Genomic DNA, 25,754 nt, shown 5'->3' on the forward strand with positions numbered 1-25,754 from the left:
TGTTGACGAAAAATCATACCGTCAAGCATTACCTTAAATGCATGATGGAAGATGAATTCGTCACCTATAAGGACACATCCATGACGGTATGCATTTTTGTCACCAGGGTTTTCGTCAACAAATATCCCATTTCTTGTAGTGTCGACGTGGCACCACCGGCGCTTCAACCATGGCTACCCTCCTGAACGCCTTCCCTGCGGTGCCTTCGGCGCAGTCCCTGACATGATTGCCTCCATCGACTGTAGCTCAGCTACTCATGTTGTTGTCCATGCAGACAGAACGGCGATGGGTCGAAGAGCTGTGGGACGAGAGGAATCCGACGAAGAGGCTATCATGTCTGTTCCTTGGTTGCCCTGGTGGTGTCGCATTGCTGCTTGATGGCCATCTCGTCGCGCCGTTGCTGGGATTTCATTAGCATGAGAAACAGAATCAACGATTTGGAACTACACTTTTTTAGTGGTCGAACTGCTTTGAGTTTCGGAATGCCAAGTGTCGCAAGCGGGAGATGGTTCACCATCAGGACTGCACGACCTAGGTCATATAGGATTATTTTCCGTAAAACAAAGGTTGGGGAGGGAGGGGAGTCATTTTTAGTTTTCAAAATGTGAAACAAGGTGATACCTTTTCCATTCCAAATGAATTTAAGTTCCAAACTTGTCCTAGTTAAAATTTTGCTATGTTTGGAAGGATTTATAAAAAAATGTGTCAACGTCTATGATGGTAGACCTATATAGTATGAAAATATATTGCACGATCATTCTAATAAAACTAAGTTGGTGTTATATAAGTTGATACACTTCTATGTAGACTTGGTCAAACCTAAAGTAGTTCGACTATTTTGAAACAGAAGAATTATGCATGTTGTGCCTCATTGTCTACGGTTTTATCGATCTCGAAACAACGGGTTTTTTCATACTCCCTCCACATCTGTCTATTAGGTCATGACTAATTTTTGTGGCATATATTTCATATTTTGTTGACTAAATCAATGATCATTGTTTTTTTTTTCTAAAGTACTTGGAGGCCATCTAGGTTATTTTAGTCCTTAGCTTAGATTCGGTGTAAGCCGGAGTTTTTTTCTTTTGCTTTTATTATTGCGTGAGCAGAGTTTTAAACTAGAAACCTCTTGACTATGGTACTTTTATAGAATTGATGGACTAGATAATCCAACCAATGGTCCAAACTAATGGACTACGCAATGTACACCTAATTATATTTCAACAATGGACACAATAATTAAATGGGAGAGTACAATAAATGCGCACCTATCCTCCCCTCACACGTACACAAACCAGAGAGTGTGGATCGAGTGGATGATAAAAAGGCCACAGGGCCCCAAGGCAAGATCAGAAGCATCAACCACTTGACAGCAGCAGTGGTCGGAGTAGAGGTAGCTAAGGAAGCACTATGCCAAGCTGAGTCTCTACTCAACGTGGCGCCTGAGGTCGGCCTCCGGCCTCGAGCTGCTAGCGACATACGCACGGATCTCGAGGTGGGGCTGGTGGCCATGGCCGGCGCCGGTTGCGGCGACGGCGGTGACTGGCCCTTCTCCGCCGCCGAAGCATATGCCGACTCCTCGGCGCTGCTCGCCGAGCTCGGATGGGCGGCCGGTTTCATGGACGACGACGGCTGCGCCGGGGAGCTGCTGCCGCCCCTGGATCTGCCTCCAGCGACGCCCGCCGGGTCAGTTGACGGGGCGGTCGCGTCGTCGACCTCCACCGATGACGGTGCAACGCCGGAGGCTGCCGACGCCGACGGGAAGCCGGCCGCCACGACAGAGGCAGCGTAAGTAAAGCTGATGTAGCCTAATTTGCCGATGGAGCGTGCTTGCTCGATCGTAGCCTCGCCATGTTTTTATTCAGCGATCAGTGATTCAATTCTCTTCCCCGCGACTGCAAAACCTCAAATCATCATCCATGTTTGCAAAACAATTTACAGAAAAAAAACCCACCCATAGTTCAACTTCCTTATCCTTCAGATCTTTCTCGGATCTTCTTCTTTTGTTCTATAATCTGGATTTCATATTCGTCTGCATACTCGTACATACGTTAACACTATACGGCGTTGCTTTCAAGGGTAGTCCGGTAAATTTGACATTGAGACCTGAGAGAGTGTGGTGTGCTGTGTGGTTAGTTAAGATGGAACGTTGCCCCGGGATTTGCGTGCTAATCATCACGCGGTTTCTTCCTCCCATTTCTCTCTCATTTTTTAAGTCTAGCGATATGATTGTTTGGACGTATGCTACTATATGCATGGCCACCACTTGTAGAGTGTTATCTTTTGGAGGTTGATCAATCTAGCTAGTACAAAAAAAGTGATTTCTTGCTTCTGCCATTAATCTAGTCTTCCACCTAACGTGAGCTAGTAGCTCCACATGTTACCTCTCGTTTCATTTCGCTAATAACGATAGGTATGCGTGCATGGATGGACGGTTGCAGGAGCAAGCCGGCGCCGGGGAAGACGACCAAGGGGCAGAAGCGGGCGCGGCAGCCGCGGTTCGCCTTCATGACCAAGACGGAGATCGACCACCTCGAGGATGGATACCGCTGGAGGAAGTACGGACAGAAGGCCGTCAAGAACAGCCCTTTCCCAAGGTATCATCGATCAATTGTTGCTTCATATATGAGAGATCTATCTGACTATCTCCTCTACTGCGTATTTACTCTATTCTTCTTAAGCTGATCGGCATAGCTCTTGGTTCCCTACAAATTAAAATTCCATCTCCATATGCTAACTGGCAGATGATGTAAGATGATGTAAATTATTTTTTGCGAACACGCAAAAGCTTTGCGTGTCATTGCATTAGAAGAAAAAGAAGCGGACTACAGCGGTTCCGGCATTCTAGAGGGAATGCGGGTACAAGGCGTGCTAGAATGGTAGGGCGACCATGAGCATGCCAAGAGAGTACAACGCCCAAAAAAAAAAGAGTGTAGAGCCCTATCTCAGATGATGTAAATTATGGAAGGCAATTCAGAGTATTTATAGGATATCTAGATTGTTGAGAGTGAAACCGTATACCGTAGGGCATATGTAGAAGTAGTGAGCATGCAGTAGCTAGGGACTAGGGTGGCGGGTGCAATACTACATGAATTTGGTTATGCACTGAATTGTCATTTAATTGAATAAAAGGTACGTAGTGAAGTAGAACTGTCTATAGTCTTCTGCAGTAGTATCGTCATTTCATAATGTAGACATTGTGGTACTTCATGAATTTTGTGCTTGCAGACAGTACTACTAGCAAGCTTGCGTCCTTAGAATTAGCTAGTGCACCGCAACAAAGAGATACATCGAATCCTATGAAGTTGTCCGTCGTATCCCGCTAATTCGCTATGCGCAAGTAATGAGTGCATACAGTACTGGTACTTTGTATGTATGGCACTAGTCAGAGCTGTCATTTTAGAGGAGCCATTCGCATTTTTAAATATGTTTCCAGCTTACAGGAGAAATATAATGTACGTACTAGCTAAATTGGCTATAACTCCCCCCCGAAAGCTTAAGATCACAGGCACATAATCCATTTCATGATGGTTCTCATTTCATGAAATTGATCTCTTACGCAGGAGCTACTATCGGTGCACCAACAGCAAATGCACGGTGAAGAAGCGCGTAGAGCGCTCCTCCGATGACCCCTCCATTGTCATCACCACCTACGAGGGCCAGCACTGCCACCACACCGTCACCTTCCCCCGTGGCGCCAGCGCCGCTACCCTCGCCGGCCAGATTGCCTTCTCGGCGCACCACCACCTCTTGTACAACGACTTACCACCACTTCACTCTTCGACCGCTCAAAACCCCCTCTTCTGCAGGCCGGTGCTATCGTCGATGCTGATGCCGCAGCACTGCAACCGACAGGAGCTGCAAGTTGCGAGCTACTCGACGCAGCCGTCCTCGATCATGTCGTTGCCAACAAGTGTTCCCGCCGTCGACAAGGGGCTTCTTGATGACATGGTGCCACCGGCAATGAGGCACGGGTAGATCGATGGCGTCGATGGCCGCTAGCTAGCTTGATTAATTCTTAGCTAGTTAATTAATTGGAAGATGGATGGTTCAACGATTTAATTGGCCCGGGAGGAGATAGGATATTTTATATGTTGGTAAATAGGTATATATCAGAGTGTGTTTATGAATGTAGCGATTGTACAATGGTGAAGAAGAGAAATCTTCCCTTAGCCCTCAATATTACCTATAGAGAAGACAATAAATATATGTTGTATTACCTCGTACTACTATGGCTAATACTAATAATTGTGTATTAATTAAGTTTTAATGAAAACCTGTGTTACATAAGGAAGGGCTAAATGGCATTCTCTTCATTTCTAAGAAGGTAAGTGAAGACAATCTCTTCAATTTATTCTCTCTCCTCCAACTATTTCAACGTGAAAACTCTAAAAAAAAGATGTACATGTTGAACATGTTCCTACAAGTTACCACAAGTCCATTTATTTTCTCTGTCCGATTTTGATTTCAGAGGATCTAGGGGTGTAAACACTTAGGTACCATACATTTGTCATTTTCCCTCAAACTCGGAGCGGATTGGATAATGATTTGTTGCGAATTATAACGGACCATGAATTCGAATCTGAAACAGGACGAACTCTGGAAACATAAATAGTCAGATATATACTTTCATAGAGAGCTAATTATATTTCTACACAACTTGAGAGAGAGTTAACCTTTCAGCCTTGTACGAGTCAATTAGTTAAGAAAGTTGAGATATGATTTAGGCTAATATCATCCTGCCGGTGGTAAAATCAAGAGCTAAACATGCTCAATGGAACATTCAGATTATTTGATTGGAAATTTTCGAATTATCCTAATTAACTTTGGATAATCTATATATGCATGCCATTTCATATATCGTATCCTTCACCCTACCTTGGGTGCCACTTTGGAATAAGATATCCACATTCGCTTGATTCTTTAAAACATATATGGATACCTTAAAACGGATTTAGAGCCGGATTTAGTGCGAAAATTATCTTCTCTATTTATGGAGGAAATATCTAGAATCGACTAGTGAGGATTTAACTGTCAAGATATGTCTAGCTGCGCTCCCAAATCAACAGATCTCGGCTGGAAAACCCATAGAAGACTCGTAAATGGCTCCTCTAGAAATCTAGAACCACGTGGTTGCCTATGGAGTGGTTGTACAACTCATACATGCTCACTCCGCCGCCGACATGGGCTTCTCAACACTCGCGGTAGCGGGTTGGGGAACATTTGGCCCATCCCTAGATTTTCCCATAATCGAAACTCGCTCGCTAAGTCACCGCGCCATGATCAGAGTTCACCAAAGCCACACCGGAGCACCTCTCGGTACTCATCCTCAGATCCATCTAGCGGCTTAGCTTTGACTTGAACAATGTGTCCCTCTCAATTCTGGCTGAACCCGACTTACAGGACCGGTGGCTAACGTGTCCGGGTCAATTGTAATGAAGACGAGTGATCTCCAAAATTGTTCAAGCACTTGGCACTTGGCAGGCGCCTTAGTGATTCAGCTCTCTCTTTTCCCTCTTGTACATAGTCCTCGTACTTTTTCGGACAACTTTTATTTCTCCCCTGAATGAAATGAAATCAGCGGTTTTTGGTCCAAAACAAAGCCAAGAAACCATCCATCTATTTGGCTGGGCTCCAACATTAGGCCTGTCGGCTATGCCATTACAACCAATGGGCCATTCTTTGTCGGTCCGGTCCAGAGTCCAGTCCAGACAAGAACCGGGTGTCCTCTCTTCCCGGCGACAACAACGCGCCGCACGCCGCACTCCCGTTCCGCGCCACCGCCGTCAAACCCGCCGCCTCTCAAGCTATCCCCGACTCCAACCACCGCGCCGGCGACATGCCGCCCAAAGGTTGGTCCTTCCCCTCTCCCTCCCTCCTTCATCCCGAACGGCAAACTTGCCTCGCTACGCCTGACGCCGACGCGATTGATTGGCTGCAGAGCTGCCCGGATTCTACTACGACCCGGACAAGAACCGCTACTTCCCCATCAAGGGCCCCATCCCCGGCGCCGCCACCCGCCGTCCTCGGCCCCCGCCGCCGCCCGCTGAGCCCTTGCCTCCTCCGACGGCATGCAGGAGGAAGAGGGCAAGGCAATCCGAGCTGCTCCATGCCAGGGAGATGTACGGCGGCGGTGTGATGCTCTCCAAGAACAGCAGGTCGACCTTCAAGCACCACTGCCAGTACGCGCAGGCATCGGAGCCAATGGTGCTGACCCGGGCTTCTCTTTCGCTGCAGCTTTCCCTTTGTTTCGTGCAATGTTCGCTGACATTGTACCACCGCTCGGCAGGCTTGGAAGTACCAGGGTACGGCATTAGTGGCTGATAGGGCACTCGAGGAATTGCGCACCATGGTTCAGACGCCGAGCGGGCTCTGCGACTCCAAGATATTAGTGACGGGAAGCATGAATGGTTCAATCAGGTGAGGTTCTCGATCGGTAGTGCTCATGTTTTGTTTTGAGTAGGGGAAAAGCTCTAGAATTTAACAATCTTTTGTCCAAATTATAAATGAAGCATTAGTTGAGGCTATCGTGAATTCCTGATGCCATACTATTACCAAGAGCACAGTTTCTTTATCCTTTTTTATTAAGAGATAGAATACATGCTTGTTCTTATGTGTTGATAATCAGTTATTCTGTATACAAGTATTAGCTCATGGCCATACTGGTGTTTCGCCTCCCATGACTATTTTTTCTGAAATTATTTCGCAGATTATATGGATTAGGGAGCGCTCTAGCGAACTATGAGGACGAGATGGAGTTTTCACCTCAGCCTGCTTGGACTCCCTTGGGAAAGGAGAAAGCAGCAGCGAATTCTGCACTTGCAAATATCTGGTCACTTGAAACAGCATTCTTAAACTTGGCATCCAGTATAACTTGCATAAAAAGGCTTGGACGCAACTTCCATGATGCAGCCAGCACCAACTCATCAGTTCAGCGAGCATTGTATCCTGAAATTGTTGCTTCTATTATGCATATATATATATTGTTGTTACATTGTTACAAGCATTTCAAATTTTGTATTTTATATTTTGTACTATTACAGTATTACCTGGTAATTTTACATGAGCTTGGGTTACTTGACATCGTAAAACATGGTGACTACTCTTGGATCCGGAGGATCCGGCGGTTCTGTTTATGTTATGGACACTTCTGGTGCTATTGACTTCCCAGCAGTCTCACTGAATGCCGATGGAAGACTTGAACGAGTAGCATCATTTGATCGTACAGTGTGGACTGCTGATTGTAATTTGGATGGCACTCAAGTAGTTCTAGGTACGTTGGCTGAGATTGGACTTCAATTTAGGCCACACTCAAAGTTCCACTAGTACATAAAACAATGAATTTCTTTTTTCCTTTTTACCTTTTCTGCAGTACATTTATGCTCGATAACAGTAACAATGATGCGATCAGATACTTGGGAATATTTCTATCTCTCTAATGCATTGACATGTCAAGATTATTATAAGTATGCATACATGTAAACCGATTAAAATCTTGCTTGTTAAGTTGGTCTCCCGATAGCATGTTACATTAGTTGAGGAATTCTTGTAGTTGCCATCACAACTTAATTTTCCTAAAACTGTAGCAGCTTGCAAGAACTTTTTCAAGGAAAGTGGACGATACTTTTTTGCTTGGATTTGGGAAGTGGCTGTGGAGGAACTTCTGTATTAATTAAGCTTTACTTGCTCACCTTATTTGTAGGCACAAACAATGGTGCTGCTTTGCTTAATTTGGAGACAGGAGCATTATCATGGTTGCATCGCTGTAAAAGTGACATTCTTTCCCTGCAATTTGTGCACTCGGTAAAATTTATTTTAGATGTTATATATTCCCTTTCCACTTTTTAGTTTTCATATGTCCAATGGTCTGTTAGGTCCACCGTCAGGAGAGTTACCAAAATATTTTGCTAGCTATTTGGTCCATGTTTACCCAAGATTCTTGAAATAAAAATTCAATCAGCTGCCAGTTTGTCTTGTGTGCATAACTGAGCAGGTACCTCAGGCCTGTACTTGGCAGCATGTACTATCTGCGGGTATTGTTGGTTCTGTGTGTTTTATGAGTTCTTGAGCTGCTTGCTGAAGTTTGACCGTTCATCTGTATTTTGGTGGCTAAATGGTTGCTGTTGCTACCATAGAGTAGTAAACTCATCCAACTAATGAGTTACCACTTAGTGTGTACTGTCTCTATGATGCCCATGTAATTCTGCTGATCTGCTCACTTTGTTTAGGGAAATGTTGTCCTATGCGGCCTACGGAATGGAAGCATAGTCCCCATCGATGTGCGGCAAAGGCAGAATAGTCTATCTAGCAGTCTAACTTCACCTATCACTACAGGGACGACAGTTCCCATGCTGTCTGCAAGACATAACGCCAGAGGGAGAAACCAGGTACATGCTACTGGAGCACACAACCTGTGTTAATGTAGTCATCAGAAGTAAATCATCACTGGACTTTGTTCACCATCTTTGGTACTGTTTAAGATTTAATTTAGTTACTTTGATCACTAGATTAAAGTGATATTTGGAATGACTAAGCTCATCAAGTATATAACTTATGATTGCTGTTTGCAGTCTGATAAGGCTAAATCTTCAAGGGTTATTCGTATGTCTTCAGCCGTTTGCAGGTAAAGAGTATATTGTTTTTGCCTCGCTGACAGTCTAGTTTGGACATGACCAAGTATCCTAGTGCTAAAATAGATTTTCTTACGCAGCCTGGTTGCTCTGTCGTCAGATGAACACTACTTCTTAGGGAGCTCCATGGATGGATTGGTAAGGGTATTCTTAATTATTTTAACATCATTGGTGATTGTATAAGATGTGCTCAAACTGTCACAGGATAGATTTGCTGCGAAATAAATATTGTATCTTACAACTCGGTGTAGTTTAACAAGATGTTAACTAATAGAAATGAATGAGACAGAAGGTACTAGCACCACCAACACATTAAGAAGACACCAAGAATACAAGATGCACCGGTTTATTTACCCTGCGAAATAAATCAATGGGATTTTATCCTCTCCAAGGGCTCCCACCACTGAACTTACGCGCGTTGAGTCAGATGTTAACTAATAAATTGCTAAAGTTTAATGTTTGGCCACTTTTCCATTGTAGTATGCCAGAATCAGAACTTCAACTTGTACACTTCTGTTGTGAAATAAATATGTTTCATGCATCTTTATATAATATATTTGCAGCATATTGAGTTAACATTTTATTATATGCAACAAAATGATACAATTTCATTTTGGGGGTCAGACAAATTAGATTATTGAAAATAATTATGAATTATGTATTACCTGAAATAATTACCTATGACCCGGTTATGGTAACAAACATTTCATGCAACAGCTAGCTTAACTATTGTGTTTTGTGTTGTATAGATCAAGTTATTTGATCTCCGTCTCATTCAGAAGGGGGCTATACAGTCTTACGCGGGGCATGTAAATTCACACACTCATTTACCACTTGTTGTTGATCCATCTGAAACCCTACTCATGTCAGGTAAATGTATTCTTAGCTCTAGACATCTCCGTGGATATTTTTGTCATATACTGCTGTGAAGATTGTCTTTTGAGGTTACCCACTGAAATCGGAACTAGTTTTTTCAATTGACAAGAACTTCAAAATGTATTTTCACCTGAGTTCCTCACTCTGATAGGGCATTCTGAGAGCATTGGACTTAACTTTGATAAATGCTTGTCCATGCAGCATGCGAGTAAGCAGCTGTATCGGTTTTAAAAAGACCCAATGCATATTCTTATAAATGAGCATGGCAATGACATTACTGGTATTAAATTTTTTCTCAACAAATCCTTATTCATGGTCAGGTGGAGAGGACTGTACTGTTCGCATTTGGAGCATCAAGACAGGCGAGCAAATATTCGCACATAGTGTGCCTGACAGTCTTTTCACAGCACTTTGCTGGCCAGAAAGCGGCCATGGTTTGAATGGTTTCTCTTCACTGTTTGATTTAAACCATAGTTGGGGGGCTTGGATGGGATCGCGTGCTGGGTTGTTCTACATGCATGGCACTTAAACTGGTTGTGCACCAATACATACTTGGAGTGGATAGAGGAAACCGCTGGCTGTTTCTAGAAGACGCACGAAGGTGCTTGATCTTTGTCGCCGCATAAGTCCCAGAAATTTGTGCTCCCCATGCTGTCAATGCAGAGCTCTTAGATGGCGCATTTGAAGTTATGTGATGAACACCTCTGAGAGCAAGTGTTAGCTATGTGAGACCTGCTACTAATAGAGTAATAGTGATGATAATCATGTTGTTTCTCTTAGTAGTAGTTAGATCAACTGTCTAGCTAGGTAAAAGAGTTTCCTTAGGTAAGCAGACCATATTGTACAATATGTATCATATGCTTTTTTAGCATGGGAGTTAGCGAGCAATGTGTTCTCTGCATGTTTCCTGACAAGCCAACACACTTATGAAATTTCATGCCATGTATGTTCCATCTGTGAGTGAGAAATATAAGCATCAGCGGACTTTGTGAATTTTGCACAATTAACATGTTTCTGAACTTCTTTTGACTTGCAAAATCAGCAAGCATTGCTTTAGAGCTATTGCTACACGTTTCCAGATTTTTCTTCATACAAAACTGCGGCAACATATATTCAGCTGTGCCTTTTTGCTACTAGTTACACCCAAGCATGCTCAGGGTACGTTGCTTCATACTAGTGTAGTCTTTAGTCACAGAACTTCATCTCTCAAATTGCAGTTACATGTTCAAGTTAATATCTGTTCAATGATACAAAACTAACCAGTTTCTCGAATTATCAACAGACAAAGTTCCCCTCTTCGCGGTTTGTTGTTAGCTCCATTCTTTCCCACTTGGTTCGTAGTGTGATGAACAGGAGAACGGCGTTCTGGCTAAGGAGACCGCATATCTGGCCCATCCATAGCCCCTGGAACAGGTAATTTGCACATGATCAGTGAGGAAAACAGCAGTTTGTAGTATTAGTTTGAGCAGAACAAACATGTCTGTTTGTACCTTAGTATGAAAGCCAAGCTTGAATCCAAGGAGGAGAGACAGGGGCAAGCCAATTATGTAGAAGGCTACCAAGTTGGTCCACGCTACCAGGTGCTGCCAACCACAGCCTCTTGAAACCCCTACAAATTATGATTGCAGGTTACCGCAAAATGGCCTTCACTTGGAACAAGGTTGAAACATTTTTGAGACATCCCTAAACTAACCTGACAAGATTCCCTGTGTGGAATCGAGCACCACTGTCCCGATTAGCAATGGAGTCATCGACGCGAATGCGCTAATCACTGTCTCACTATTACTGAACAGACCTGCCCACAAATTATGGCCAAGGCCTAGGAGCAGAAGAAATGTCACTCCCAGCAGTATGGAGAGCATGAGCGTCACCTTGACCGCCTTCTTTGCCTTGTCAGTGTTACCAGCTCCCAGCTCATTCGACACCCTTGTGCTGTTGAAATAAGACCAGACTTCTGAGTCAGCATTGTCAACTGACTCACATAGGCTAAATGGCATGACTGTCATTAATAATCATAATGTTACCTTATAGCAGCAGCAAACCCATAGGTGATCATGTATGATATTGATTCAGTATTTACACTGTCAGGTTGCATCATACTGAAGTTAGCATTTGAAACACATAGAAACATGAACTTCACTTATCAAATATGAAGGGGGGGGGGGGGCGAAGATAGTTACCACATGGCAATGATAGAAGTGCTCATCTGAGAATCTGGCATCAGTCCAGCAAGTAACACCAGTATCTCAAAAGACCAGTACTCAAAGCTGCCATTTGTAGGTAACCATGGCATTCTCAGTATGGGGATATAATAGGAGGTAATCAATGAATGCATTTACTTCATCATTTGTGTACTAACCACACCATCACTGCAGAGGGAACAGCTAATTTGAGCCCTGGCAGGACATACTGAAATGCCTCTGCTGAAAATCCCCCCCAGGTGCGCTTGAATCTCTTCGAAAAAATTATGTAGGTTGCGAGCATGACACAAGACAGCCACAGCGACACCGAAGTCGTCATGGCGGGGCCTGCGAAGCCGAGCCCCAGGTAGTGCACGGAGGCGTGAGTGATCCCGACATGGAACACCAGCGGCAGGAGCGAGAATGCCACCAGTGGCATCACCACAGACTGTGTCTGCAGGAACCTGAGGATGCACTGGATGAACCCGTAGGCGAACTGTGCCGGGATTGTGTACCGCAGGAACACCGCTGCCATTCTCGAGACCTCAGGGTCTTGGTGCAGGAAGATGAGGAGTGGTTCGGTGTAGAGCCACAGGAGCGAGACTAGGACTGAGGAGAGTGCCGAGGTGATGATGGATGCTTGGAGGTACACACCCAGCATGTGGTACACCTTTGCGCCATAGCCTTGGCCACAAAGCGTCTCTAGAGACCCACTTAGTCCAGTCTGCACGGCAACAAGGTAACCAAAATCCATTAATCAGTATGCAGAGTTCCTCTTGATTTCTGTATTAAAATTTGCATTGCAACCAAGCTTTATATAGGAAGCTAAAGGCCATGAAAAATTTGAATTTGTTAATAGAAACAAGCAAACTCGTGTGCCATGACTTAGTCATATCGATTACTAGTAATAATAACAAATTCACAAAAATCACGGCTCAAACAAGTTACAGGGGAAACACTAGACACCGGACTACCATAGTGTGTATTGACTCTGCAGTTTGACCCATGGTTCATTTCTGGTATACTCTAGTCTGGCATGCCATCAGTATGCAGGTTACGTGCACATCTTTCTACAAAGACGATAAAGAGGCAATTTAAAACAATGGCCCCAACACGGCAAACGCTTCCATATTATAGCAAATATATCAAAGAGCTGGCTCTACACTTAACAGCCAATACCTACCTTCGCTACCACAACAAATAACTACTGGTATAACCATGACATTAGGAGTTGACTACACAAGATACAGTTTCATTGTAAGACAATGGATCGTAGCTGCTGTACTGGATGACATTGACGCAGAAATTACATAGGATGGCATTGCTTTCATCTGAAGAGAGAAAGGATAATCGTGCGTAGGAATTCCTGTTGAAGTTGTATTTTGAGTTTTTACTTGCATCCATTATAACATTAGCAAGTAGGTAAGGTTGTAGCAAGGTACACATTTAGGTGCTCACGTAGAAGGATCTGGTCCAAGTCATCTGTACGTCAACAAACGAAAAGTAGTACTCTTTGAAATTTCTTCTCCAAAACTAAAAATATATCAAGTTGGAACTTCTTCATATTGCCTTTTGACTGCAAAAATGGTAACCTTGACACGGTAATAATATCAGGATTTCAGCGGTAGGTGAACACTGCTTTGTTTTGAGCTTGAGGTGAACATTGCTGGATGGTTTTATCCATGGTGTAAAACTTATGTTTTGTTTGACCAAAAGTTTAAGGTCAGAATGCTGAGGAAATATTTTCAGGAGTGAACGCTTTCCACTGTATTAGCACACCATCCAGGTCACACTGTCCCGGTGTCACCTCTGTGATCATGAATAATGCTATACATGCTAGACTCATTGTTCCTTTTCTATGTTTTGTTCTTACAATATGATATGCATACCATCCAGGAGTACTATTTCTTAACATGCTTGGTACTGCTACGCATTCCAGGTTTAAGAAAGCATATTGACAAGCTAGCCCCATGACCCCTCTTATACCAAAACGTGTGAAAAGCGCCTAAGAAACCTGTGAATCCAAGATTGAGAAGCCATTGCCCCTTTCATCTAATTTTTTTTTTGAGAAGCCATTCGCGCCATTTACTCCGTAATTAGGATATTATGCAAACTTAGATAACTACAAATTTTCTCAAGTGACATATGTCTAATATTTAGTGTTTGGCCAGAGATGTTGTGACTACTATGATGGATCATCTCTGTGTAACTCTGGTAAGTGTGTGGCACGAGCAGCTTAATAGAGCCACTAATTGGCAGTTTGGCACCCAAGAAAAAATGAAAATGGTGATAATTAAGATGGCCAAACTTGAGCTATAATTTGCTGGCATGGTCCTCCCATCATTTTTATGCGCGGTTTGCATTTTTAGCATTGGGAAACGTTTGCATATTTTCTCGGGCACCCAATAGTTTCAGTTTCTCCACCTTTGGATGCATACAGTACAGGGGGGAGAAATTAACTATAGGGAATACGGCCAAAGAGACAGCGCGTCGTCATGGCTGCTACGATGGAGCAAGCAAGTAGATGGAAAAAGACGAGATGCAGATTATACTTATAAAATAGATAAATACCATGAGTGCGATGCCGGTGACGGTTCCCCACGAGTTGCCGAGCGTTGCGCCGGCGAGCTCGAGGTCGCCGATGCGGCCGGCGTACATGACGGAGACGAGCGGGATGGCGTAGAAGGCCATGCTTGTGGCCACCATCGGCGCCGCGAACGCCACCTGCCCCGCCGCCTCCTCCGCGTCCCACACGCCGCGGCGCCACCACCTCATACTACCTGCTGCCGCATCCTCTCCTTCGCCATTAATCTTGATCTTCCCGTCCAGCAACGGAGCAGCTGCCCCCTTCTCGCCCATCCTCTCTGGCTTGTGCTTGTGTGCTTTGTGATCTGCGTGGAGCAAGCAGCAAGTGCAGGGAGGACTGGGCAGCACACGTTGGTGCTGTTATATAAAAAGGCAGGGGCGATGCGACACGAAGGAGTCCAGCGACTTTTTGAGTAAAGTACTCCTGGATACCGTGGATGTTGTAATGTTTGTCTCATAACATAAGCCGTTTTAGAGCATCTCTAGTGGATGGTGTAAAATTAGACGTGTATATCTCCATATACACATCCATATACACCTTGCTATATTTTACGCCTCCTAATTTTTCAGTGGAACGTGTATAGTAGGACGTGTATATTCTCCATCCTATATTTTACTACTCCCTCCGATCCATATTAATTGACTTCAATATGGATGCATCTACCAATTTTTTGTAACTACCAATTTACAAATTGGAACGTGAACGATTGGAGTAGTATTTTTGTAACTACCAATTTACAAATTGGACTTGCTCTTCAACATATGTACTACAAACAGATCCTTAATTCTTACAAATAAGTCCCTGATCGAAAATAAACAAAAGCAATTAGACCCCCGATCGTTCACGTTCCAGCTAGCTAGCTCTATCTATAATTCTCCATTCGCGTCGCCAGCCTGCAGGCGGACGCGGAAGCGGCCGGCGGCCAGCAGCGACCTGCGGGAGGGCGGCGGCGGACGTGGAGGCCTGCATGAGGGCGACCTGCCGTGTCCGGCGCGGACGCGGAGGCGGCCGACGGCGCGATACCTACACGAGGGCGGCGACGGCCAGCAGCGGCGGCCGGGAGATGCCGATTCCGGTGGGCGGCGGTCTATTCCGGCAACCTTCTGATGGGCTCCGGACGGGGGCGGGAGCGAGCAGTTGCACGCCCACGAGCGTGGCCAGGATGTGTTTATTTGCACGTCCAGTAGCGTCGTGGATGGACGTGGATGGTTCCCACGGCCAGATACACGTTCCGCTGGAGAGCAATTTTAGGCCTCAAACGTGTATATTTGCTTTACACGGCCGGATACACCATCCACTAGAGATGCTCTTAGCAAACTAGAATACTACCTCCGATTTAAGGAATAAAGCGCCCTTGTTTTACGTGCTTTTCGTTTGACTAAGAATTATTTTAAATATATAAATATTGTTTGTATGAAATTAACATCATTAGAAAGTGTTTTTCAATACGAATCCAACGATACTAATTACATATAATATAACCAAAATTTTGTTGCCTAATTTTTATGGTCAAAGTTCGCCTTGAAATACGCGTGCGCCTTATTCCTTGGGACGGAGGTAGTAGTTTGCTATGTGAAAAGGAGATAGTACACCATAGTCACAAAACCATGATTACGGTAACACGATTTGAAATCCCAACTTGGAGGTTGAAATCGACTATTAGCAAAGTTCAAACCTTGAGGCGCTTAGCGGTAGTTTACCTTTCCTTTTTGCGAAAATTCCGCCGAGCTATAAATAATCAGTAAAATTAGTATAAAATCTTAAGTCATAAAATTACAAATAGGTATTTGGATCACCTAGCGACGAATACAAACACCGGAACCAGGTAAATGTTGTCGTTGTAGAGCTTGTTGTACTACACAGATGGAAAATCGTCATGGTAAGGTCTCAAAGCACCAACACACCAGAGCAGCCACCATCGCCAATGGTGATAGCCATAGATCGAAAGAGACTGAGTTGAATCTACACAAGCTGACCAGATCTCGAGGAGCGAGGATAGATCGGAGATTACCTTATTCTAACTTCAAGATGTAGCCGCCGCTTCACCGTCATGAAGAAGACACTAGAAAAAAAAGCCTAAACAAAGAAGAGAAAGCCCCCACCGCCAAAGGCACGTGGTCCGTCACGTCTCCAAGGCCCTAAGGCCACCGGAGATGGGACGGACCGCCGGTGTCACCGGCAAGGGGGAGGGAACCCTAGAGCAGGGTAACAGTCTGTATGGTCACACTTGTAGGTTTAAAACATTGTCCTCTAATAGTAGTGAGCTCATTAGTTAGTGCGCTGACTAGAATGGGTTTCTTGCGTGTACTGGTTCTTGTCAAAAGAGAGACCCAAACTTGGAGTTGACTTACAAATGGTGTTACTCCCTCCATACCGGATTATAGGGCATTTACGTTTTTCGAGAAAATTTTTGAACTAACAATTTAGTCAATAAAATATAAAATATATATTACAAAAATTATACCATTGGAAACTTCTTTTAAATATGAATTCAATGATATAATTTTTGTAGCATATATCTTATATTTTGTTGATCAAATTTGTAGTCAATTTTTTTCTCTCGAAATGCGTAATTGCCCTGTAAAACGGCATGGAGGTAGTACCAAGTCTGTCCGCTCGTACATTCAAGTTAAATGAATGATCATATCCTTCCTTGTCTCGCCTACAACTAGTACAACATCCCCACCTCTGCAGCCGCCTTGATTTTTTTTCCTTTCAACATGGCCATCGATTCTTTATTCACATCGCCTTTTTCAGTTCAGGGCCATCGGTTTGTTTATGCATTCGGCAGTACCTATACAACTTGTTAAAATCTAGTCCAGATGCATATACAAACATGTTAAATCAATTTGTTTAATGGCTGGGCAATGAACTGAGTCCTTGAGAGTTTCCTGACTACAGTGTGTGGACTGACCGGTTCATGTTCTTGGCGGCGACCTTGTCAAACTCAAAGCGGACCCGTGGGACTATGGTGAAACAATATTTTTTCAAAATTTTCTTACTATTATAAGGACAAGCTGTGCGCTAGCAGCTGACCATATGGAAGAAATGTATATATGGCACGTGTGCAACCTAGAGTTGGTGAACGATCTACGTTTGCATATTTATGCGACTATTAATTATGCACTCATTCATTTAGAAATTAGAACTGCTCATCTCATGTAGATAATTTTTCTTTGTCACCAACTCTGGCCGCCAGCAGCTTCTCTCCCTTTTCTTCTATCGCTGATTTTTTTCACTTGGTTTTGCATATAGGAGTACTTTTCTGCGCACGCAGAGAGAGAAGCATCTGAAAGAGATATATATATACATTATTCCCATTTGTAATTCATTTTTTTTTATAATTGTATTACACATGTATGACTACGATTGTAGATAAATAGAAGATCATACGCGCGCTCTGGCAGCCAGCAACATGTCCTGATGCGGTTACTACTCCTTATACTCCATCGTTGAGCAAAGTCAGAAACCACTAGTAGTAACGTCGCTGAACCGTAGGTTTATAGATTTATATGGCTTTTCTATACAGTTTCTTAACTTTTAGTCACATGAGAAAATTGCCAAGTGCAGTTCAACTGAACCTTTTCACTTTTCTGCTAGAAACCAGTTGCACTTTATTTAACTGTTGTTGTAATTTTTTTGGGTGACTGAGACTTAAGAAAACAAAAATCCCAGTCGATGAGACATAGCAAATCTGAGATTTATAACTAGTCATATTCAACATAAATAGAGTTAAACTTTCGATATTATTAATTTATATATATAATAAAACAGTATTTAACTTAGTACTTAAAAATGTATGTGCCAACATGTTTTATAAATATAGTGTAATAAAAAACAGTTATATTTAGTATACCTTGAAAAATTGAGTTTCCCAGCATACATGTAGCCAAGTGTGTGGGTCATCATGCCCTCACGATGACATTCTCCTTGCTCATTTGATCATCAAAATCACATGCACTCCATATGCAAGCAGAGTAGGGTAACAGCAGGGGTTTATTGATGGAGCAGACAGTTACAGTATGATTGAATATTATATTGACCCATAGAATTGTTTCCCTATACATATCAAGCACAGCAACGAGTACCCATCACCAGAGTTACAGCTTACAGCTAATTTTTTACTTTAATTACTGCTAGAAAATAGCAGCATTGTATTATAGTGAATATTCGTGTTGTTTCTCTTCACATCACAGCTTGGAGTAATCTTGGTACTGCTCCATGAATGAGTCGTTGAACTTCTTGAAGCTCGACATGATAGCCGGCATGTCCTCCTCTGCTGGCAGGATGGTCGTCCGAAGATGGAATACCCTGCAGGTTATCCCATTAGTGCAATGTTGTTATCAGATGCATCACAAACTCTGGTCAATTCAGGGTAGTGGTTAAAAAACGACATGGAAGGCAAAAAAAAAATCATTAGGTTCAGGCTGGGGCATAGTCTCCTTTTAGGAAAAAAAAAGTGGCTGTTTCCAAATAAAATGCAGTTGGTTTTCCTGCAGTATATTATGCTAAACACAGCTCCAGTGTGACTGTTTCCATGTGTGCAAACTCTTATATGCCATTGTTTGCAACATCAAACGAATGCCACTGCTTAATTATGGGATATTAATGCACTCTTTTTTCATGCTGTAATTTGCCGAGATATCTTACAATAATAACAGTCACAAATAAAATAACCTTCCAGAAGCTTGAGATAGTGAAAAACAGAAAAGAACTTACCCTTCTTTCTGACCAAAACCTGAGCCTGGAACAGTGGATATTCCGGTGGCTTCCAGAAGCTTGAGACAGTAGAAAACATCGGGTTCTTTGCCAGCGCTTCTGGCTGTATCCATAGCTCTTTGCGGTAAGCGTATCTGGGGGAACGAGTACATAGCTCCTGCAACAACATAGCATTAGAGATAAGCTTATTTTGGTACTGTCTCTGAAAAGAAGACATGCTGGAAATATGGATGTTACCTTCTGTGAAATTGCAGACGACATTTCGGCAACTATTGAAACCATCGGTCATTATTTGAGCCCTCCTCCTTAAAGAATCAAGGATGGACTTGCTGCAACATCATTTGTTAGCATGTTAGTAATGAGTGTCCTGTTCAGTTTTTTCCTACGAAAAATGCAGACACAGAGTACAGATGTCAAGGTGGTATGTTTAACCTTTCAGTAGCAAACTTCGGGTATGAGATATCTCCAGGTTTAGGAGGACTCATCATTAGCCCCATCTGTAGATGACAGATTCAAAACTAGTGTATAACTTTGTAAAACAAAAAAAAAAGCATAACTGCAACAAATTAGCATAGAAAGAACTAACTATTTCAGGAACTCCCCTATGTGCAAATGCATCGTAGGTTACACATAAACTAGTGTATGCTCATTACCACACGAAAAGACAGACAACGAGATTTGCATTCAGTAAGAATTTGAACTCTGTTTCACTTACGAATATCTGACCAGGAACATTTGGACTCAGCGCAATCGAAGCAACCTTGTAGATCTCATCGACTGTCTATCAGATCAAATCAGAAGAGAAATTAGATTATACCTAAGATATTTAGAAACGGAGGGATGTGCTACCATCCAAACTTTAGAGTAAGATTTTGCACAATAGGGTGTACTCCCAAGCTATTTAGGTGATTGCTGCTATTTGAAGGTTTAATCTCAACTATAAAGGGTTTGCAGATTTTGGTGTACATTTTTTCTACAGCTTTGAAATTGGACAAAGCTAGCAGCAGTAAATGAATGTCATGGTGGCATACATGTTAGCTCCAAAATGCATTGTTCATTTCCCTACAATTTGTGGGAGATACATAAGCAACACACTACTGGAGATACTTGTAAGGAATATCTTAGTGCAGCACACGTAATTACAACAACCTAGTCAGTATAGGATGGTTACTAGATTATATTGCACCCTGCAATAATATACAGAACTGAACTGTTGACCAAAGAAACTCAACATAGAACAGCAAGGCCAGGAAATTATGTTGCACTTTTTTTCCCTTTTGCATTACGAATGAATAATGCAACATCTTATTTATATCTGCATTTAGAATTTATGTATAGCTGCATTCCTCTTACATAACAAGTGGCTTCTTCAAAATCAATCTTTTTGAGTATAAACCATAAATTCTAGAGTGACTTGATACCTTGGGAGGAATGTTTGTCATTTCAAAGTACCCGCCACGTTGTCCACACTCTCCCCAGTAACCTTTGGACACAGTATGGAAAGAAACCAACTGAACTTCCCTGCTTATTGGACCACCCATGTCAAACAAAACCTATAACAAGTTGAGAAGGTGCATTATTAGCACAGTTGCTATCTGAGGGAAATATCCAGATATCTTTCAGCTTAACACAATAGAGACATAGTCTCATGTAAGAGCTTTTCAGCGTGAAGAAGCAAGTAGTTGCCAGTATGCGCTACTTAAGGGCAACATAGTGTGGTAACTGGATTTTTAGAATTGTCAAACAATGGTACCTTTCTTGAACTTATAAACGGACGTTCATCTTGATAAACGTTCTGCTGATAAACTTCATCTGCAAGCAGAACCAAATTTTCCTGATAGCAGAAGTTCAGAATTTCCTTTAAATTTGCTTCACTTAAGCATTGGCCAGTTGGGTTTCCTGGGTTGATTATCACCATTGCTCGAATCTAAATTGCAGGGAAAACATATGAGCTAATCACAAAGAGTATACATGAATAAGAATTTTCTAGTAGCAGCATGACTACAACGATATAAAAAAATCATAAATTGCGAGAATCTGAACAAAGTACACTGTCAACAGAAATCATCAAACAAAACGTTTTTCTGCATGTTAGGTGATCTGCAGGAAAGTGTCGTTTCCTCAAGCTATAAAAGTACTAGTTTTTCTACCCAAGAGTTAGCAGGCGAGGGTCTGATTGCAGCGAAAACAAGGTTAGCTATCTACCTGTTCCAAAAACAATATGTATCCCACTAACTGGTTACAACTAGCACTGTTAATGAGTATGGCGACTCTCTAATAAATTACTTACTAGTGCAAGAAAAATGGAACAGTATGTGATAAACATGGTAACCACTAAATTATAGGGAGAACGCTTACAGTGATTCCGTTTGACCGTGCTGCTGCCACTGATTGCCGGGTATTGACAAGATCAAGTCCCCAGTTAGCCTCTTCGTCCAAATAATATGGGACGAGAGAACCACCAAAGAGGGAAATGGCAGCAGAATAAAGCGGGTATTGTGGAACAGGGACCAAAATCTGCAATGAAAGATACATATCACATCGGGTTTACACTTAGTCTTCAGCAGAAATAGCATAAAAGTTTGGGGGAAAGATACGACTTTTCAAGGATAACCATACCCCATCCCTGCCGTTTCTAATAATGGCGTTGAGCATTTGCATCACACCTTTGCTGGCACCATCTGTCAGGTAAATAAGCTCTGGATCACTGCAATAAGTACAACATACAATAAAGTGTGAGGATAACCAGAGAAACCATGATGCACAATTGGGTCCGATGGTGTTGTTCATTCTGACCTCGGATACCCATCACGCCTCTGAATGAACTCCGCAACTTCCTTCCTAACTCCAGGGATACCCCGGGAGTCACTGTAAGCACCTGATCAGATGAATTACAAGCAGTGTTAGTGACAAGACTCGTATGTCTGTAAGACTAGACAATAATACCACACAATCATATAACAGTGGATAACTATTGTTTTTGTTCTAAGATAATAAAATTCGATAACTTTGCATGTGTTGTCCACTTGTACATGGAGCAAAAATAGCCGAACTGGAACGCAATTTATTTATAGCACGAATAGAACCTTGAAACTTAAAAAGAGACAGAGATTTGGCAGGAACATGATACGTTACCTAATCCACCGGGTGCCATGGCAAGGTAGTGCTTGGCCCGCGCGATGGCATCGGCGGGGAAGATGAGGCCGACGTTGGGATCATCGAGCAGGAATGGGGCCTGGCAGAGCGCCACAACCTGCAACAATCACAGCACAGCACATCACGGATAAGTAGACTCACACCACCAAATTTTCTTTCTTTCTTTCAGTCCTAAAAAGGGAAGAAGAAGAAGAAGAAGAAGAAGAAGAAGAAGAAGAAGAAGAGGGGTGGAGAGGATACCTGGCGGGGGAAGGTGAGTGGCTTCTGGCCGAGTGCGTGCGGGTTTCCGACGTTGGTGAAGATGATCCTCTTGCCCTCCTTCTGGAGCTCGGACGCGCGGAGGTAGAGCTCCCCGCGCACGGCGTACTGCACCTTCTTGACGTTCTCGTTGAGGTCCTCGTAGTCCAGCCCCTTCCTCCCCATCCCGTCTCCCGTCACTCGTCCGCCGCCGCCTCGATGGATCCCGCAGAGGGTAGGGCAAAGGGGATGGATGTGGGGGCAGAGCAATGGGGTGATGTGGAGAAGAAGGGAACCCAGGAACAGGGTAGCAGGTGGGAATTTGTACTGTAATGGCAGGGCGATTGATTCCCTTGTCGCGTTGCTCGGCGTGCGCGGATTAATCAACTGCGGATAATGTGGAAACGAGACGGCATCCTCTCGTTCCTCGACAATTTCTTTGGCACCGGGAAAAGAAATCTGGTGCGAATTTCGGGTGGAGATAAGAGAGGAGAGGCGGATGAATGGCCACTGCTTGGGTTATCACCTCACCTGCGGTGGAGAAGACACGGCGACACGGCGGCTCTCCTGCTTCTGCCTCTTGGCACCGGGAGGGACAATAATGCAGCAGCAAACCAACACTTTTCCTTTGTCTCCATTTATATTCTGACACATAAACTGGCTGTGCTCTCTGATCTCCACAGAATGCAAAACATTTCAGGAAAAAAAAAAACAAAATCAAAAGTAAAGATTGAAACTTTCAAACACAGCTGCTGCTAGGATGTCTCTGTTTCAGACATGCAAAATGGTGATGAGGAGTGTTTCAGTTTCAGAAACACAAAAGCTGAACTACTGAGGACAGTGGTAAGATCGCCTAGTAAATTCAGGCAATATTTAGGAGTTCAGAATTTTTAGAGACAGTACACAAATAAAATGGTTCTTACCTCACCTAGTGTTAGAAAAAGTCCGCAACAGCGGCCTCGTACTAGGAAAATGTGGTGACTTTTGCATCATTTGCTTTTCGGATTGTATATAGGTTTTGGGAAATTTTCCAACCAGGGTCAAACAGGTTCCTATCACCTTTGTGTTGTGTGTGTGTTCCATTATGTTGTCCCAAGCCTTACAGACCATGCGTCCTGGATACAATCCGTGCCTGCACCATTCTTATAACATCTTTTCCCTTCCTACAAAGATATTTGACTAATCTGACGATTGCAGTTGTTTACAATCCGACGTCTACAACGGGCGAATAGCGCGATCGACAAAAATGATCCATTTCACGGCGATAAACATAATGCCAGTCAAGCATGCCGACGATGAGACCTCCAAAATGGATCGATCCATCGGCCGTGTGGGTCACTTCCTGCCGGGCATACTCACCCACTGCAGCTGCAGCTGTATCTCGCCGCTCTCGACGTTCTTCAGGCGCAGGATCACGTCCTGGACGAACCTCCCGTTCTTCCAGCACACCTTGCTCTCCTCGGCGAGGCAGTTCCGGCTGCTCGGCCGGATCGAGCGCATCACGGTGCCGTTCCGCATGTCCTCGGTGGCCATGTGCAGGAACTCCACCAAGGGCTCTACCTCGATCTCCGCGTCTCCCATCGGGTCGTCTTTGCTGAAGGTGTCCTTGTCGAACACCGCCTGGATTCATAATTTTTCAAAACAACAATCTGTCAGTGACTGGTAAAAGAACAAATATTTTGCTCGATCAGCATTCTTGTTTGCACGCAGATTAAATTAAAGCTGCTTACAAGCTTGATTGGTGCATTAGGATTTGTGATCGACAGGGATAGCTCTTCATGCCAGATAGGGTTCACGGATCTCTTCTTCACACTTGTCTTCACTTTCTGCAATACGATTTAGATCAGGAAACACTATGAGAAATCGAGAACAATGGAGATGCCATACCTGCTTGCCGAGGCGAAGGACAACATATGGATCACTGCCTCTTGCGTCGCGGTATGCGAGGTTGATCCCACGCACCACACGCACCTTCAAGATGCCTACCAACCCATCCATGATCGGACCGGCTGCTGTTTGATGATGATGATGATGATGATGCTAATGTTACGGATGAAAGGGACGGAATGTGGGACGAAGAAGCGCCTAATCCAATCCTCGAATTAGGCGGCTTCTTGCATCCCGTTTTTCTTGCCCGCTTTCTTCTTGTCGGCATAAATAGTCTCGGACATGACTCTAAAAAAGACACTTCAGTTTGGGAAATATGAGGTGTGAGCCTCGACCGTAGGAATTGTGCTGACCATTTCTTGTGTTGCCTGCGTTGGATTGCTTCCATTTTTGGCCATGGGTCCTCAATTCTCAGTTACCCAAACCTAGCTTGTTTCGTCAGATTTAGGGGTTCAACAAGTTGATGCCAAATTTGTTGTTCTGTTACAAAGATTGGCGTTGCTCGTGCTACCATTTGTTCATCAGTTCATTTAGCTCAAACATCTAACTGAAGCAAAAAAAAAAAAAAAAAAAAAAAAAAAAAAACGAGGTATGGGGGTACTGTACATTACACTCTACTGGGGAGTGGGGAGAACAAGTAACATATACTCCCTCCGTCCCAAAATGATCAATTATAATGTACATCAATAGCTTTGGTAAATAACGTTTCAAGTAAAAAGTGAACACATAAATTTTTAACAATAGTGTTAGTTTTTGAACAGGTTAGGAGAGCAAGTCACCAGTTTTTTTTAATTGAACCTTATAATTGAAGAGTGTAGATCAAACTAAGAAAAGAACTAATATGAATAACTTATTTTACATTTGATATAACCTGTACTATTTCGATACGAAGGTACAAAGCAGTCACACATTGTGAAATGACAATTGAACCCATTGAGTCACTTAGGGCAAATTTTTCATGAAACCCCCATAAACCAGAAGAGTGCTAATAACTAGATCATATACCTCTTGTAAATACCTTGTATTCTTTGAAATTCTAGTTTATTATACCTTTATGAACTTGAAAGCTCTCTCGCGACATTTTTATAACAATCTCTTTAGATATATATCTACCAGGATATTTAAGAATATCACAATAGACATATGTATATACACACCATTTTAAAGTGTGACAAATAAATCATTGGAGGCAATGATTTTGTACTTTATTATTTTTGTTCATTTGGGTTGTTTAATATATAAAAATAAAATAAAAAGGGATGGTGTCTAAAAAAGGAAATACTAACATAAATGATTTTTCAATAGATGTTAGGGTTGGATAACAAAATCTTCGTTTTATAAATATTTATGGACAATGTTAAGTTGTTTATTGTGCCAACTAAGCAACACCTACAATACTAATCAAACTCGCATGGATTACAAAATATTAAAGTTTAGTATAAATATTATTATTTTATTATGTAGTAGACCAAAAGTATTTGTATA

General features: G+C 43.0%; 5 protein-coding genes across 5 annotated transcripts; 2 read left to right on the forward strand and 3 right to left on the reverse strand.

Moving 5' to 3' along the window:
• The first annotated feature begins 1,337 nt into the window (after positions 1 to 1,337).
• LOC127334106 (probable WRKY transcription factor 57) lies at positions 1,338 to 4,260 on the forward strand. Its single transcript, XM_051360519.2, has 3 exons — positions 1,338 to 1,785; positions 2,439 to 2,594; positions 3,561 to 4,260. The coding sequence occupies exons 1-3, from the start codon at positions 1,508 to 1,510 to the stop codon at positions 3,973 to 3,975; spliced, it is 849 nt and encodes a 282-aa protein (XP_051216479.1). The 5' UTR covers positions 1,338 to 1,507; the 3' UTR covers positions 3,976 to 4,260.
• Positions 4,261 to 5,684: 1,424 nt separating this feature from the next.
• Positions 5,685 to 10,506, forward strand: LOC127334109 (uncharacterized). The gene is made up of 11 exons (XM_051360523.2): positions 5,685 to 5,849; positions 5,939 to 6,204; positions 6,287 to 6,417; positions 6,707 to 6,939; positions 7,091 to 7,270; positions 7,700 to 7,800; positions 8,226 to 8,384; positions 8,568 to 8,620; positions 8,708 to 8,765; positions 9,377 to 9,497; positions 9,824 to 10,506. Exons 1-11 carry the CDS (start codon positions 5,837 to 5,839, stop codon positions 10,030 to 10,032), a joined length of 1,524 nt encoding a protein of 507 aa, XP_051216483.1. The 5' UTR covers positions 5,685 to 5,836; the 3' UTR covers positions 10,033 to 10,506.
• Positions 10,507 to 10,583: 77 nt separating this feature from the next.
• LOC127334107 (protein DETOXIFICATION 18) lies at positions 10,584 to 14,589 on the reverse strand. Its single transcript, XM_051360520.2, has 7 exons — positions 14,255 to 14,589; positions 11,863 to 12,407; positions 11,684 to 11,770; positions 11,528 to 11,584; positions 11,197 to 11,435; positions 10,994 to 11,112; positions 10,584 to 10,907 (listed from the first exon to the last, which is right to left on the reverse strand). Exons 1-7 carry the CDS (start codon positions 14,540 to 14,542, stop codon positions 10,779 to 10,781), a joined length of 1,464 nt encoding a protein of 487 aa, XP_051216480.1. The 5' UTR covers positions 14,543 to 14,589; the 3' UTR covers positions 10,584 to 10,778.
• A 3,659-nt stretch (positions 14,590 to 18,248) lies between these two features.
• On the reverse strand, positions 18,249 to 22,796 carry LOC127334108 (glutamate--glyoxylate aminotransferase 1). Its single transcript, XM_051360521.1, has 12 exons — positions 22,386 to 22,796; positions 22,125 to 22,242; positions 21,786 to 21,867; positions 21,609 to 21,696; positions 21,348 to 21,506; positions 20,743 to 20,916; positions 20,411 to 20,542; positions 19,705 to 19,770; positions 19,422 to 19,486; positions 19,227 to 19,318; positions 18,990 to 19,146; positions 18,249 to 18,581 (listed from the first exon to the last, which is right to left on the reverse strand). The coding sequence occupies exons 1-12, from the start codon at positions 22,566 to 22,568 to the stop codon at positions 18,461 to 18,463; spliced, it is 1,437 nt and encodes a 478-aa protein (XP_051216481.1). The 5' UTR covers positions 22,569 to 22,796; the 3' UTR covers positions 18,249 to 18,460.
• A 646-nt stretch (positions 22,797 to 23,442) lies between these two features.
• LOC127334110 (protein C2-DOMAIN ABA-RELATED 3) lies at positions 23,443 to 24,529 on the reverse strand. The gene is made up of 3 exons (XM_051360524.2): positions 24,270 to 24,529; positions 24,113 to 24,208; positions 23,443 to 24,002 (listed from the first exon to the last, which is right to left on the reverse strand). The coding sequence occupies exons 1-3, from the start codon at positions 24,378 to 24,380 to the stop codon at positions 23,718 to 23,720; spliced, it is 492 nt and encodes a 163-aa protein (XP_051216484.1). The 5' UTR covers positions 24,381 to 24,529; the 3' UTR covers positions 23,443 to 23,717.
• Positions 24,530 to 25,754: the final 1,225 nt, after the last annotated feature.

The sequence above is a fragment of the Lolium perenne genome, chromosome 2 (assembly GCF_019359855.2).
Source record: "Lolium perenne isolate Kyuss_39 chromosome 2, Kyuss_2.0, whole genome shotgun sequence".
Classification (NCBI taxonomy): domain Eukaryota; kingdom Viridiplantae; phylum Streptophyta; class Magnoliopsida; order Poales; family Poaceae; genus Lolium; species Lolium perenne.

Excerpts from the sequence above, each read along its gene's own strand:
- LOC127334106 (XM_051360519.2), top strand. The coding sequence starts at position 1,508 with ATGGCCGGCGCCGGTTGCGGCGACGGCGGTGACTGGCCCTTCTCCGCC. Across the intron at positions 1,786-2,438 it reads GCCGCCACGACAGAGGCAGC|GAGCAAGCCGGCGCCGGGGA; the intron begins GTAAGTAAAGCT and ends GGACGGTTGCAG. Across the intron at positions 2,595-3,560 it reads AAGAACAGCCCTTTCCCAAG|GAGCTACTATCGGTGCACCA; the intron begins GTATCATCGATC and ends TCTCTTACGCAG.
- LOC127334109 (XM_051360523.2), top strand. Across the intron at positions 6,418-6,706 it reads AGCATGAATGGTTCAATCAG|ATTATATGGATTAGGGAGCG; the intron begins GTGAGGTTCTCG and ends ATTATTTCGCAG. Across the intron at positions 8,766-9,376 it reads GGAGCTCCATGGATGGATTG|ATCAAGTTATTTGATCTCCG; the intron begins GTAAGGGTATTC and ends TGTGTTGTATAG.
- LOC127334107 (XM_051360520.2), bottom strand. The coding sequence starts at position 14,542 with ATGGGCGAGAAGGGGGCAGCTGCTCCGTTGCTGGACGGGAAGATCAAG. Across the intron at positions 11,771-11,862 it reads CCCTCTGCAGTGATGGTGTG|CTTTGAGTACTGGTCTTTTG; the intron begins GTTAGTACACAA and ends TACAAATGGCAG. Across the intron at positions 11,585-11,683 it reads ACTTCTATCATTGCCATGTG|TGTAAATACTGAATCAATAT; the intron begins GTAACTATCTTC and ends GCAACCTGACAG.
- LOC127334108 (XM_051360521.1), bottom strand. The coding sequence starts at position 22,568 with ATGGGGAGGAAGGGGCTGGACTACGAGGACCTCAACGAGAACGTCAAG. Across the intron at positions 20,917-21,347 it reads CACGGTCAAACGGAATCACT|ATTCGAGCAATGGTGATAAT; the intron begins GTAAGCGTTCTC and ends CCTGCAATTTAG. Across the intron at positions 19,487-19,704 it reads ATGTTCCTGGTCAGATATTC|ATGGGGCTAATGATGAGTCC; the intron begins GTAAGTGAAACA and ends TGTCATCTACAG.
- LOC127334110 (XM_051360524.2), bottom strand. The coding sequence starts at position 24,380 with ATGGATGGGTTGGTAGGCATCTTGAAGGTGCGTGTGGTGCGTGGGATC. Across the intron at positions 24,209-24,269 it reads TCCTTCGCCTCGGCAAGCAG|AAAGTGAAGACAAGTGTGAA; the intron begins GTATGGCATCTC and ends ATCGTATTGCAG. Across the intron at positions 24,003-24,112 it reads CTAATGCACCAATCAAGCTT|GCGGTGTTCGACAAGGACAC; the intron begins GTAAGCAGCTTT and ends TTATGAATCCAG.